Source organism: Ranitomeya imitator, chromosome 1 (assembly GCF_032444005.1).
Source record: "Ranitomeya imitator isolate aRanImi1 chromosome 1, aRanImi1.pri, whole genome shotgun sequence".
Taxonomy (NCBI): domain Eukaryota; kingdom Metazoa; phylum Chordata; class Amphibia; order Anura; family Dendrobatidae; genus Ranitomeya; species Ranitomeya imitator.
The window spans coordinates 843391825-843406620 of record NC_091282.1 but is presented as its reverse complement, the minus strand read 5'-3'; the positions used below and the strand labels follow the sequence as shown (position 1 = coordinate 843406620).

The 14796-nt window shown below is 41.8% G+C and overlaps 1 protein-coding gene across 8 annotated transcripts in view; it reads right to left on the bottom strand.

Annotated features, from left to right (window-relative positions):
- Positions 1 to 14796, bottom strand: part of MAST3 (microtubule associated serine/threonine kinase 3) — a 342522-nt gene that overhangs the window by 202789 nt on the left and 124937 nt on the right. For 2 of the 8 annotated variants that reach the window (XM_069740902.1, XM_069740919.1), the window contains exon 1: positions 10773 to 10893. The exons of 2 other annotated variants lie outside the window; for them this stretch is intronic. In XM_069740902.1, coding sequence (XP_069597003.1) covers positions 10773 to 10819 — 47 coding nt within the window. In that variant the 5' untranslated portion in view covers positions 10820 to 10893. Of the gene's footprint in view, positions 1 to 10772; positions 10924 to 14796 lie in introns of those variants that run through there. 4 more of the 8 variants (XM_069740926.1, XM_069740934.1, XM_069740894.1 and 1 more) reach the window with 3 other exon arrangements.

Genomic DNA, 14796 nt, shown 5'->3' with positions numbered 1-14796 from the left:
AAGTGCTAACACGTATCCTGAGCCCTAAATACTGTGCTACTCACTATGAGTGATTGTAATCTATGAGTCACATAGGAGCACATATGCTTGTAGACAAAAAGAGCAGATTGACTCACTCCCCAACACTTGTACTGACAACCATGCCATAATGAAAGCTGAGAAATACTGTTGCCTTATAACAGTCTTGGGAATAATAATAGAAAACTAAAAAAAGACACACGAAAACATATCTTTAACCCCGATACTGGACAAACATGCTGACAGACAACACATAGCAAAACTGTTGGTTGCTATATCCTGAGGGGAAGTCTCACATGAATACTTACAGAAATGTTGATGTTTGGCTCAAACATCAGGACATTAGGTGGCCACATATGGCCTGATCTACTAGCCCAAAAGCCAGACAGTGAGTTATGTTGTGTGGCAGGAAAAAGTAGTATGGTGTCCACAGCACTAAGGTTGTAAGGCCCCCATATACATTAGACTAACGTCGCCTGAACCCACCGATATCGACAGGTTGGCCGTCAGTCTAATCTGTATGAGGGTGCAAGACAACTGTTGATTGGGAGAGATCGCGCATGCAAGATTTCAGGCTGCAGATCGCATTGTTCTCCTGGAGATATGATGCCAGCCGTCATGATGGCGGCTTTCTCATGGAGAGCACAGGGAAGCTTGGCGCTCTTGATTATGGGAGTGTTGGCTGAGATGACCGTCAGACGAAGCATCAATCAGCTGGCTGCTATCTAGTGTATATGGCCAGCTTAAGGGTGGGATGGTTTACTTAACATTCAGTTTAGCTAGATACACACTGCGTTTGTGCACTTAGGCCCCAGTTCATCATCTTCAGTTTATTGGGGGTCACTTTTCTTTTCTTTTTTTTAATTTACTGTTGTTTTTTCAGGAAAATGTTGTAAGCTGGTTAAGAATTTGGTACACAATTTAAAAAATGCTTTTTTTTAGATCGTCTTTAACCATTTTTGTAGCTTGTTAGTCCCAAGGCCTTTAAAAAGTTGTTTGTCTAAAAATGCGCCAAATTCAAAACTCTGACAGAAACCTTACTGCAAGAATTGACTGGAGTGAGTTGCACCCGCTGAATGCAACATTTGGTGAAAGTCGCATTTCGGGAATCTGTCCAAAACAATTAGATGTGCAAAGTTGCTGAGGACAGATCAAAAAAGACTTAAAGAATGGCTCAAAATGTATAATAACAGTTTGCACAAACGTAGTGTGTGTTAGTTAGTGCGAGTTTTCATATTAGTACTTAGGGTACCATTTAACCTAGTGTTTAAAATGTATCCTATGTTACTGATTCATCAAGTCAGGTGTTTTCCACTCAAATCTTGATGAACAATGCACTGGAGTAAAGGCCCCTTCACATTAAGCGACGCTGCAGCGATACCGACAACGATCCGGATCGCTGCAGCGTCGCTGTTTGGTCGCTGGAGAGCTGTCACACAGACAGCTCTCCAGCGACCAACGATCCCGAAGTCCCCGGGTAACCAGGGTAAACATCGGGTTACTAAGCGCAGGGCCGCGCTTAGTAACCCGATGTTTACCCTGGTTACCAGCGTAAAAGTAAAAAAAACAAACACTACATACTTACCTACCGCTGTCTGTTCCCGGCGCTGTGCTCTGCTCTCCTCCTGTACTGGCTGTGAGCACAGCGGCCGGAAAGCAGAGCGGTGACGTCACCGCTCTGCTTTCCGGCTGACCGACGCTCACAGCCAGTACAGGAGGAGTGCAGAGCACAGCGCTGGGGACAGACAGCGGTAGGTAAGTATGTAGTGTTTGTTTTTTTTTACTTTTACGCTGGTAACCAGGGTAAACATCGGGTTACTAAGCGCAGCCCTGCGCTTAGTTACCCGATGTTTACCCTGGTTACCAGTGAAGACATCGCTGGATCGGTGTCACACACGCCGATCCAGCGATGTCCACGGGAGATCCAGCGACGAAATAAAGTTCTGGACTTTGTTCAGCGACCAACGATCTCCCAGCAGGGGCCTGATCGTTGGTCGCTGTCACACATAACGATTTCCTTAACGATATCGTTGCTACGTCACAAAAAGCAACAATATCGTTAACGATATCGTTATGTGTGAAGGTACCTTAAGGCTACTTTCACACTAGCGTTTTTTGTAAATCCGTCACAATGCGTCGTTTTGCAGAAAAAACGCATCCTGCAAAAGTGCTTGCAGGATGCGTTTTTTCCCCATACACTTCTATTGATGACGCATTTGCGACGGATTTGCACACTTCGCATCCGTCTTGCGACGAATGCGTCGTGCTTTGGCGGACCGTCGGGAGAAAAAAACCCTGCATGTAACGTTTTTTTCTCCCGACGGACTGCTTTTTCCGACCGCGCATGCGTGGCCGGAACTTCGCCCCCACCTCCCCGCACCTTACAATGGGGCAGCGGATGCGCCGGAAAAATGCATCCGCTGCCTCCATTGTGCAATGCAGCAAATGCTAGCATCGGAATCTCTCCCCGACGCATTGCGACGGGGAGATTCCGACGCTAGTGTGAAAGAAGCCTAAGATATACCAAATTAATTAAGAGGCATTCACCGCCTCTATTAAAATGCCAGGTTTTTGTCATGTAAAAATGAATCATACCAAGAAGAATCATTTCAGAACTTTTTCCACCTTTAGTGTCATTCATAATCAATATAAACCCACAGATTTTCACTTGGATTCAGATCTGGGCTCTGGCTGTGCCATTTCAGAACATTAATTCTCTTCTGGCGTAGTCATATTTTTTTTATTGATTTGGAGGTATGTTTAAGGTCATTGTAGTAATGAAAGGTGAAATTCGTCTTCACTTTCAGCTTTTTAGCTGAGGTCGTAATGTTTTGATGCAAAATTGACTGATAATTGGAACTGTTCATAATTCCCTCCACATTGACTAAATCCCCAGTTCTAGTTGCCAAAAAAGCCCAAAAGCAAAATGCTGCCTCTACCATGCTTCACTGTAAGAATGGTATTCTTTTGGGGATGTGCAATGTTGGCTTTGCACCAAACATACCTTTTGGAATTGTGCCCAAAAAGTTCAGCCTTGGTCTCATCAGACAATAACTCACAAGCTTTTGGCACATTTGATGTAGATTTTGGGAAACCATAACTAGGCTTAAATGTTTTCCTGTGTAAGAAAAGGCTTCCATCTTGCCACACTACCTAACATGTCAGACATATGAAGAATACTGGAGATTGTTATCAGTACTTTCCAGAAATTCATGTAGCTCCTTTAATGTTGCTGTAGACTCTTGGCAGCCATCTGGACCAATTTACCTCTAGTCTTTTCAACAATTTTTGAGGGACATTCAGTACTAGGTAATGTCATTATTATGCTAATTTTATGCCAGTTGCTGATGACCATCTTCACTGTGAATGTTGGTATAGTTAATGCCTAAGAATTTAATTTGTAGCCTTTACCTGATTAATACCTTTCAACAATGAGATCCCTTTGCTGTGTTGTAAGCTGTTTACAGACCATTGCTTTTCCTGTCAAATGCAATGCAAAATATTTAAAGAAAATCATATTAAAAAAGTGAAACTTTATATGGGATTAATCAGAATCACTTTAAATGATGGCACCTATGTGCCAACTAGTATTTTACATGAGTTTAAATTTGACTTTCTTAATCACAATTATTACAGTTTATTTCTCAATGTTTCTCAAATCCATTGCATAAGATTATAGGTGACACTAAATGTGGAAAAGTTTAGGCACCCTTGAAATTGTTTCAGAAAATGAAGTATTTCTCCCAGAAAATTATTGCAATTACACATTTTGTTATACATGTGCGTTTCCTTTGAGAGTATTGGAACAACGCAAAAAAACCCAAAACAAAACACAGAGATAACAGGCAAATTGGACATAATGACGCACAAAGGGGTCCTAACAATTTTGTCTGACCCATTTTGGGGTTTTAAGTGAAATGATGTCCAAGTTGCCTTTTTTTCTCTGTTTTTTTGTGATGTTCCAATACACACTAAGGAAATATACATGTGTATAACAAAACATGTGTAATTGCAATAATTTTCTTCTAGAAATACTTCCTTTTCTGGAGCGATTTCAAGGGTGCCAAAACTTTCGAACATGACTGTATATATATATATATATATATATATATATATATATATATATATATACATATACATATATACACACACTGTAAGTGTAGATTTTGTTTGATGTCATTGAATGAAAGCATTTTGTTGTTTAAGGCCTCATTCAGATGTCCATTTTTTATGTTCGTGTTCCATCTGTGCTTTCCACAGATGGAACAGATATCAATTATAGTGACTATTCACATCTGGTTTTTTTGATGGATGGGGGGGAAAAACAGAGGCATGTACGCTTTCACAGATCCATACAAGTCTATGGATCCATGAAATTCACTGACACCCATGCTAATATATATGCTGACTGCTTTTATCAATGCAATGGGTAGTAGAAGGTTAGTAATATATCTATTTTCATATAAGAAAATCACTGATGAAACACTGATGGCAAAAACATTGACCAAACACTGACAAAAATCTATCCAAACAATTATGAAAATTGGAACTTTTTTCTGCATAAAAGAAAAATAAAAAAATGATGCTTGAGGCTTAATTCTTGTATGCTCCTTCTGGGTTTAAATTGGTTCCTTCCAGGAATTTAGTTTCCTCCCGCATTAAATAAAAAGTTTGAATAGCGTCCTATTAAATTTGCTCTGATGCCTATGTGGCTTGATATACATCGTGAGCTCCACTGGAAGAAAATTTGATTGCCACGCTGGATGAGACTTATCTCCGGATTTTTCTCTGGTAATTTGCACAAAATGCTGAAATACACTGTTGTGAGAGAGGCATGTTTATAATGCTAAACCCAAGCAGTTTAACAGCTTGCTGGTGGTTTAGTTCCTTAAAATCTATTGACTGGTTCCCTTTACAGCCAGTTAAATGGTTAAAAGCAGTCTTCCATAGAAATGTACTTCTGCAGTTCTTGTCATGTTAATAATTACATGCAAGCGGCCCGTAATTAGCTGCTTTTCTACCTGCTGCCCAGACACCTCTTGTGCAAGGTTATAAAACACATTCAATCGATTTCCTGCTCTAGTTTATGGCGCTCATTCTGTAAATGATGCCATCGGCTTATTGCTGGGGCCCTTTTTTTAGAGTATGATAAAAATTGAGGATCTCATTTGAGAATGATACATATCTTACTGGGCCTACGGGACGACTTTGGCCATGACACAAATCGCGTGGCCAAAGGTTGCTAGGTGTTGCTGCTACATTGCAGTACAATACTCCTGCTGCATTGCAGCGCAACACAATACCGAGGGTGTAGCGAGCAAGTCGAGAAGTCCCGCCATGTTTGATTTTTTGCGACATCTGTCTTGGTTGCGATACCCTAGCGACCCCATTTGCTTGTGTTGTACGGCGATATAGCACTGGCACCTAGCAAACTTTGTCCACATGACTTGTGTCGCTCCAGCCTCAGGGCTTCTTCAGACAAGCGTGAAATAAAGATGTGTTATGTCTGAGCCAAAATCGGACTCGACTATTCAAGTCTATTGGTGCACAAAATAAAAAAAATCAGATCCAGTATGGAACATACGTTTTGCATCAGATTTTTAAGGTTACATTGCCATTATTGAAGGGAACCGGACATGGCGGATAACACTTAATCAGCAGATACTGGGTTAATCTGCAGGTTAGTGTTGTTAGCAAGGTGCCCAGCTGTCATAGTGAAAGCACTGCTCCTGGGAGAACATTAACTTTATTCCTCCGGGGAGCCAGCACAATTACAATCCCCAATCGCAGCACAGTAAGGGGCGGCTGTATACACACCCTGGCATTTGGATTGACTCACGGTGCAGTGCAATAGTGCAGAGCCAGATGGAACTCAAAGTTCCCAGGCATGCTGTCAGTCATCACTCACAATATAGTGAGCGCTAGCTGCACTTCATTTTCACATTGGAGTTGCTCTTTAAAGGGAACCTGTCAGAAATGGCAATATAGATATCCATAGTTGACCTTGGCCTTAAAGATGCACTCCCATCAAAGTTGTTATCCTTAATTTATTGAAATCACCACACTATATAGCACTGTGTACTTACAATTGCTAATTTCGCCCTTTTACCCAGTTAATTCTTCTAGCTGAATCCTCCTAAGCTCTATGTAGAAACAATTTTCCTTGCATGACTCAGGGGAAGGTGGGAGCAGCTGGGTCAGGAGTTGAAGAGGGGAATGATGTTTTAGGGAAAAGGGACTCCTTGTTTATATTTACAGCAGAGAAAAAAAAATAATTTACTGGGTAGAAAGGCAAAATGAGCAATTGTAAGTGCACAGCGCAATATAATATGATGATTGCAATATATTAATTGATTAAAAAAATTGATGGGAGGAGTGCTTCTTTAAGGTTACATATTATTGAAAGCTTTCTTGCCATTCCTGCCATGTCCTTCTCAACAGAAAAAAATTGGCCTTATTAAAATTGCCAAAAAGCTGTATAGTATAAAATCTGCCATCCTTAGCTCAGCTTTCTTTTCTGTAACCTGCTGATTTTCTGCTTCTCTCTCTCACAGTTTTGATGAATTTGCCCTAATGGATTCTGTGGAAAACATAAGTCTGACGTGAATTAAAGAAGTATTTAGTAACATAGTAACATAGTAACATAGTTAGTAAGGCCGAAAAAAGACATTTGTCCATCCAGTTCAGCCTATATTCCATCATAATAAATCCCCAGATCTACATCCTTCTACAGAACCTAATAATTGTATGATACAATATTGTTCTGCTCCAGGAAGACATCCAGGCCTCTCTTGAACCCCTCGACTGAGTTCGCCATCACCACCTCCTCCTCAGGCAAGCAATTCCAGATTCTCACTGCCCTAACAGTAAAGAATCCTCTTCTATGTTGGTGGAAAAACCTTCTCTCCTCCAGACGCAAAGAATGCCCACTTGTGCCCGTCACCTTCCTTGGTATAAACAGATCCTCAGCGAGATATTTGTATTGTCCCCTTATATACTTATACATGGTTATTAGATCGCCCCTCAGTTGTCTTTTTTCTAGACTAAATAATCCTAATTTCGCTAATCTATCTGGGTATTGTAGTTCTCCCATCCCCTTTATTAATTTTGTTGCCCTCCTTTGTACTCTCTCTAGTTCTAGTATTTGCTCCAGCACTGTCTTTAATGACTTGCACCATATTTATGATGTGGTTTAGATACTTTCTTTGCATTTTCCAAAAAGGAAATGTGGCCCCCCTGAAAAGTAGGGTGCAACACTGTGTACCAAAAAATACAACAACATTTTGGCACAAATTTCTTCCACAATTAATAGGTGGTGTAAACTTAGACTAGACAGTCTAAAGATGCACCATATTTATCTATATTACATAGCATGGATCAGTTTGGTAAATCTGACGCATTTTAACACTGTCTAGTCTAAGTTAGAACTGTCTTAGAAATAGACTCTATTAATAAATTTGCCCCATTGTGCTTGAGACAATATATCACAGATTAGATATTAAAAACCTTTTAGCCAGTGAGGGGGATCAATGAGTGGAACAGGCTGCCACGAGAGGTGGTGAGTTCTCCTTCAATGGAAGTCTTCAAACAGATGCTGGACAGACACCTGTCTGAGATGGTTTAGTGACAGTGGGTTGGATGACCGTGGGGTCCCTTCCAACTCTAACATTCTATGATTCTATCATTTTGGTAGGAAAGGGTGCTTTATCATACAATTGCGGCAAATTGACAAATTATACTACCCATGGAGCTGACTCTATTACTAAACTATAAGATCATGTGTCATAGCAACAGTGATACGTTTAGCCGGATAACCCCTTAAATAACCCGTGATTGCAAATGACAAGCAGTGGAACTCCAGGCTTTCTGGAGAGAAAGGGTGTGAGATTTGTAAAGGTGGTGTTTGCTATTCGGCTGGGTTATAAATGGAGGGGTGTTTTCCGGCTGGAAGATTCTGTCTCCATGGTAACCCCATCAGTACCACTGCAGTAAGATCCCCTTTCACCGTGAGGTTTCTAAAGGGAGTTAGACAAGGATATCACTTCAATAGCAGAATGATGGCATTACCCTAATCCACGAAAAGAAAAATTGTGCTGGAATCTGACTTGTATTTTGTGATACACAAAAAACATACACAAGTGCTTACACTTACAGGGGACTCTATGCCCACAGGAAATGGGTCTGAAATTTCACCCCGTCATTAGTGCACAATATTACACTCATAATTTGACAAACAACAGACTTGTCTATAGACAGTGAAATGATCATGCAAAACATCTCCTAAAATGGCCTAAAATCTGGGCAGAAGTGCTTGAAATAAGTTGAGATCTCAACATCTTAGCAAAAGGTAAATAGGTTTTTATTCTGAATTTTCCCTTTGGGGTCTTGAACATTTTTCCTCTAAAGAGGACCTGACAGCAGGTTAAAGGTGGGCAGTGTTTGCTGTTATTTTATTCCTCTGAATATTGGTCTCACAGGGTAATATTAATGTGGAGTAGCCTAAACACGTCCCAGCAGGGTCGTATGTGCCGTACCCCCTTGTAAGGGCCCCTTTCCACTTGTGTGAGAAAAAAACGGTCCGATTTACAGACCGAAAAAACGGATGTAACGTGTGCGATTGTCATGCGAGTGTCATGCGAGTGTAATGCGATTTTTTTAATCGCATCATCCGTTTTTACATCCGTATGCAATCCGTTTTTTTTCTCTGCAACTATTTTTATACAGTCATTTACAGGACTATTTACAGTGTTCTGTGCCACAGAATGGTAAGGTATCCGTAAAAAACGGATGGAATACGGATGGTCCGTATTCCATGCGTTTTTTTTCTCGCACCCATTGACTTGCATTGGCGAGTCTCGTCCGAGAATCTCAGCAATACGCAGCATGCTGCGATTTTTTTCTCAGCCGACACAGATTTTTCTCAGTCTGATTTCGGCTGGGAAAAAAATCGCAAATGGAATGTCACCTATTGAAAAACATTGGTCCGAGTGCAATCCGATTTTTTATCGGATTGCACTCGTCCGTTTTTCTCACAAGTGGAAAGGGGCCCTAAAGATCACAGAGACTAGCCCTAAATAAAATTCAGGGGTGGAGTAGGAATAAAATAAGGACAAAAACTGGCCACTTTTGACCTGGCGACTGTTCCCCCTTTAACCACTTTGCTATGCAATATACACATTCCGCTCTTTCTGATGTATAAAAGGGACCAATCATCCATTAATTCTAATGCTCCTTATGCAATATGTTGTTCACTTGCCTTTTTAGTGCACAGTATATGGGAACCAATAAGTAATAGAGTATGATAATACTGGAAACATGTCTATCCTCTGAAGTTAAGAGGCGGACATCTTTCTAAAACTCTTTGGGGTTAGGGGTCAGTTTGGAGAGGATACAGCATGGCTGTCTAGATGGCAATATTCACTTCTGTTTTCTGTTTTGTGCTATTAGACAGAAGCTTGTTGAGAATAATTTACTAACCTGCTCAAATCAGTTTGGGGCCAAGTAGAATTTCGAAATGTTGCAAATCTACAAAAAGTTGAAAACTGATCTAACTTTAACATTTATGCTGAATCTAATCAGAATTTACGCCACTTTATGGAAAAAAACTGGACTCAGGCATCAATAAACTATTGTTGTTAATAACTAACTATCATAGTTGATGTAGCATGACTGACCGGCTTCGGCAGCCGTGTGAGGATGCATTAAGAAACGCAAAGCATTCTAAGTGAATCTCAATCGTCCAAAAGGGATATTCTCCAGCACCAACAGAAAATAGTTAAAATTTAGCCTTTAATCTATGACGGAGGATTTTTCCACCCGAAATGAGTAAGCATTATGGGGTTTCTTTTTTAATATATGTACATTGTCCTATTTTTTTATGATTAAAGGCTAAGTTTTAACTACTTTCTATTGGTGCTGGAGATCATCCCCTTTTGGACCATTGAGAGCAATCTGACGTGGAAGCCAGACCAGTGCACCACACCCAGACCACGGACTATCTATCCTGGAAGTCTCCTGGGCTACCTATCTCTAGCACATAGGTGGTGAGCTGAATTGACACTTCTTCTATTCTGACTGAATGCAGTGTTGTGTTCCACCTCCAATACCATGTAGTGTTGCATGAAAAACTCTAGAATTTGCCATTTAATCCTCACCGTACATTTAATAACTTTTTAGACTAATTACACAATAGAGATGGGCTACAATTTCCCTACAGAAGTGAACAGTTATTTTTATGAAACCCACAACATTGAAACATGATTCATATATGGGAGCCCCGCATTATTCATCAGCGGACCCTTTTGTACATTAGTATTTTTGATCACCTTATCTTTGCCCCAAGTGTTCCCCGCTCATCTACGTACTGCAGGAAAACCACTTGGTATGACGTAGTATAAGGAAATACAACCTTACTTCATGGATGCCCAATGTAAATGTAACCATATAATTGCACCCTACTGATCGATCGTGCCATCATTCATTATAATGAGGTTTACATGCAGTCTGTGCCATTCACAAGGAAACATGCATTTCCCCAACAGGTCCTTATTACGTCTACGTTATCCCTACATGTCGAATAGATCTAATCATCTATCCACTGATACTACAGGTAGATAGAACGCTACTGTCGGCTTCAACAGCTGTTTCAGGCATTTCCCAAAAGCCGTCCCTAAATACCATGAACCTCACTGAATCACTCCATTATTTCAGTGCTCCCAACCCCCAGGAAATGGTAGACATAGGCAGATACTCACTCTAATGTCAATGACGGGATTTTCAGTTTGTCTCTCCTGGATTTCATGGTTGCTCAAAGATGAATGGTGCTGTAATGTGTTTCCTACTCTCCCTGCCTGTGCTTTCCCTTATGTTATCGGCACAGCCAGAGATAATAAGTGTACTAGGCACAGCTGGCCATTGGGGAGGAGGGAAGGAGCGAGAAGAGGGAAGGCGGGAGGGAGCTGTGTGTAAAGACTGAGTAATGCAAATTTACAGAGTGCTCTCTGTATTTGGGTCATCCCATCAATGGCTCTCTATGCTGGCATAAGATGACCCCCTTGTGCTGGTGCTTTAGGAGACACAAACAAATTGCTTCCAAGTAAATACATATTTTAATATCACTAAGCTATGGTTACGCAATGACTTATCAGCTGTTCATGGCATAAATTGTTTCTCTGAATGCCGATCTTGTTTGAATACACCAGAGACTAGCGCAATCTATGGGATTCCGTTCCAAGAAGCGCTTTTTCATTTATTACTTCATGCAGGATATAGCATACGTGCAAAATAGATCTAAGAGTATCATCCCATCTTCATTATGTGACATGAGCTATAAATCATTCACCAAACTGGTGGATAATCTTATAATTTATGATGCCTGCTTCTTCTTCAGATTACTTTCAGAAAAACAATTAAAGGGTTTGTGTTTGACTACTTTTGCAGGAGCCCACCACTATCCTGCGTCTTAGTAGGATGTAGCGGAGCAATCCTGCTTGTTGGACAGGAACAGTGTCAACGGCATCACTGGCCAAGCTACTGTATAAGGCAGCTTTGCCTTAAAGGGTATGTTCCCACGGTCAGTAAACACTGCGGGTTGGATGCTGCGTACCTCTGCAGCATCCAACCCGCAGCGTCCAGCTGTTACAGCATAGTGGATAGGATTTCAAGAAATCCCATGTTCACTATGTGTGCACAGATGCCAGCGGCTTACCTGCGGAGACGGACATGAGGCGCGTCTTTCCAGACTGCAGCATGTCAATTTATCTTGCCGAGATGAGAGTCTCCGCAAGATAAATTTCAGCCGTACAATGTATTGTACACGGTGATTCCGCACGATTCAGTGCCCACATGCGGAATCACCTGCGTTCAATAGATAGCAGCGCTTTGGATACAGCGGACATGTGCTGCGTTCAAAGCGCTGCCAATTACTGACTGTGTGCACTGGACACCTATCCTGAATCATCGGTGAAGCACAGTGGCACTGAAACTAGCTGGATCCCACAATCTGGCCAGCTACAGAGCAGCACATACAAGCTGTAGTGGAAAAAAAGTTTTTAGAAACACTTTGCAATTGTAACAATTAATGATGATGAGAATAAGATCATATAAGACAGGAGCAAGCTAGGGTTTAAATTCTAAGGACCATCGTTACGGCCCAAGCATACTGGCACAGAACCTGCACTGCTACACAAGAAGACCCCCCTACCTTCCTCTTGAAAGCCTCTTTGCACTGTTGTACAAGCTTTTGCAGACCCTGTGTGCTTCTACAGGAATCCAATGGTATATGCAAAATATTTTTATTTGTTGAAGAATTGGTATAGAATCAGGCTATGTGCACACAATGCAGATTTGTTGCGTTTTTTTCTGCTTGGAAATGCTCCAATGGATTTCTAAAGCAAGTTTCATCAATGACAATCCTGAAGTGGTGTGCACATGATCTGGAAATTTCCGTCCTTATTTGCAGCATTTTATTTTCCGCAGCATGTCAATTCTTTTTGCGGATCTGCAGCGTTTTTCACCCATTGACTTCAACTGAGTCAGTCAAATCCGCAGCAAAAATGTGTGTAAAGGTTTGCATATTTTCTGCAGATTTGCTGCCTAAAACGCTGCGGAATTGTCAAAGTAAATGATGTCAGAAGGAGGAAGAGTGTGTGGGCGGAGAATATGTGTCAGCAGAGAATATGTGTCAGCGGAGAATATGTGCGTGTGTGTCTGTCTGCAGGTGTCTGTGTGTGTCTGTCTGTGGGTGTCTGTATGTGTGTATACCCATGTGACGAACAGCACATAGTGATTGTACTTAGGCGTCGTCTGATGGGACTACTACTCCCATCCAGCTATGTCTGCTGTCACATATAACAGAGACAGCATGAGCCGATGATGGGAGAATAGTCTCATCATTCGGCACCTGTGTTCAGTTGTAAAAAAAAATCAAAACCTTGACTTAATCACATACAATATACATACTCACCGAACACCTAATCCCCGATGCCCGTGCCTCCTGCAAACAATCAAAAATAATAAACCATCATATACTCTGTCCGCCGTAGTCCATTTAATTCCGAGCGTCCCATGTCTATCTCACCCGGCCGCCAGCAATACACTGACAGGAGGTAATTGCTCCCACAATATATCACTGAGCCGCCATGAGAGTTCACTGGAGTTCATCAGCTGATCAGTTCCAATGCTCTCACTTATGGCACCGCTGCATGGGAAAGTTCTCACGCAGCAGTGCCGTAAGTGAGAGCACTGGAGCTGATGAACTCTGGTAAACTCTCATGGCGGCTCAGTGATACACTGCAGGAGCAATTACCTCCTGTCAGTGTATCGCCATCAGCCGGGTAGAGAGGTTACATCTCCTGATGTGACTGTTCACATGTGAGATCGCCATGGGACACTCGGTATTAAATGGACTACGACGGACAGGATAGTATTTTATGTTGGTTTATTATTTTTTTATTATTTGCAAGAGATGAGGGCGTCGGGGATTAGGCATTCAGTAAGTATGGTTAATTTAGATTCAATAAAGGATTCTGTGTCATTATTTCAAGTAAAGGACTTTATTCTGGCCGTGTGTTTATTTACCATGTAACTATAGGATTAGTAATGGAGAGGTGTCTTATAGACACCTCTCCATTACTAACCTGTGGGCTTGATGTCACCTGACAATGCAAAGGTGAAATCAACCCCACAAATATGAACCTCACGTGCCACAGCTACAGGGCAAGTGGGAAGAGCAAGGCTAAGTGCCAGAATTGGCACATCTATAAGATGCACCATTTCTGGGGTGGCTGAGAGCTGATGTTTTTAGCCTGGGGGGTGCCAATATACATGGCCCCCATTCCCAGCCTATTAATATCAGCCTGCAGCTGTCTGCCTAGCCTTTGCTGGTTCGATTTTATAGGGGGATCCATCTCAATTTTTTTCTGGGGTTCCCCTGTAAACTAGCCAGTAAAGGGTAAGCAAACATCTGTGAGATGATATTAATAGCCTGGGAACCTTTATGGCTATTGACTCCTTCTCCTTATGAAAATTATGCGTGTTGTGAATTCTGTGGCCAAGCTCCCTCCTGTGGTCGAGAGTGGTACTTCGGCTGGTTCTGTCTATGAGCTTCCTTTGGTGGATGAGAGTGGTACTGCGGCTTCTGAGTTTCCTTCCTCAGGTGATGAGGTTAAGTCGTTAGGTGCTGCTCTATTTAACTCCACCTGGTGCTTTGATCCTGGCCTCCAGTCAATGTTCTAGTATTGGTCTTGCTTCCTCCTGGATCGTTCCTGTGGCCTGTCTTTCCTGCATTAGCTAAGTTCTGCTTGTGTTACTTTTGTTTGCTATATTTTCTGTCCAGCTTGCTATATTGGTTTTTCTTGCTTACTGGAAGCTCTGAGACGCAGAGGGAGCACCTCCGTACCGTTATTCGGTGCGGAGGGTCTTTTTTGCCCCTCTGCGTGGTTGTTTGTAGGTTTTTGTGTTGACCGCAAAGCTATCTTTCCTATCCTCGGTCTATTCAGTAAGTCGGGCCTCACTTTGCTAAATCTATTTCATCTCTGTGTTTGTATTTTCATCTTTGCTCACAGTCATTATATGTGGGGGGCTGCCTTTTCCTTTGGGGAATTTCTCTGAGGCAAGGTAGGCTTATTTTTCTATCTTCAGGGCTAGTTAGTTTCTCAGGCTGTGCCGAGTTGCATAGGGAGCGTTAGGCGCAATCCATGGCTACCTCTAGTGTGGTGTGATAGGATTAGGGATTGCGGTCAGCAGAGTTCCCACATCTCAGAGCTCGTCCTATGTTTT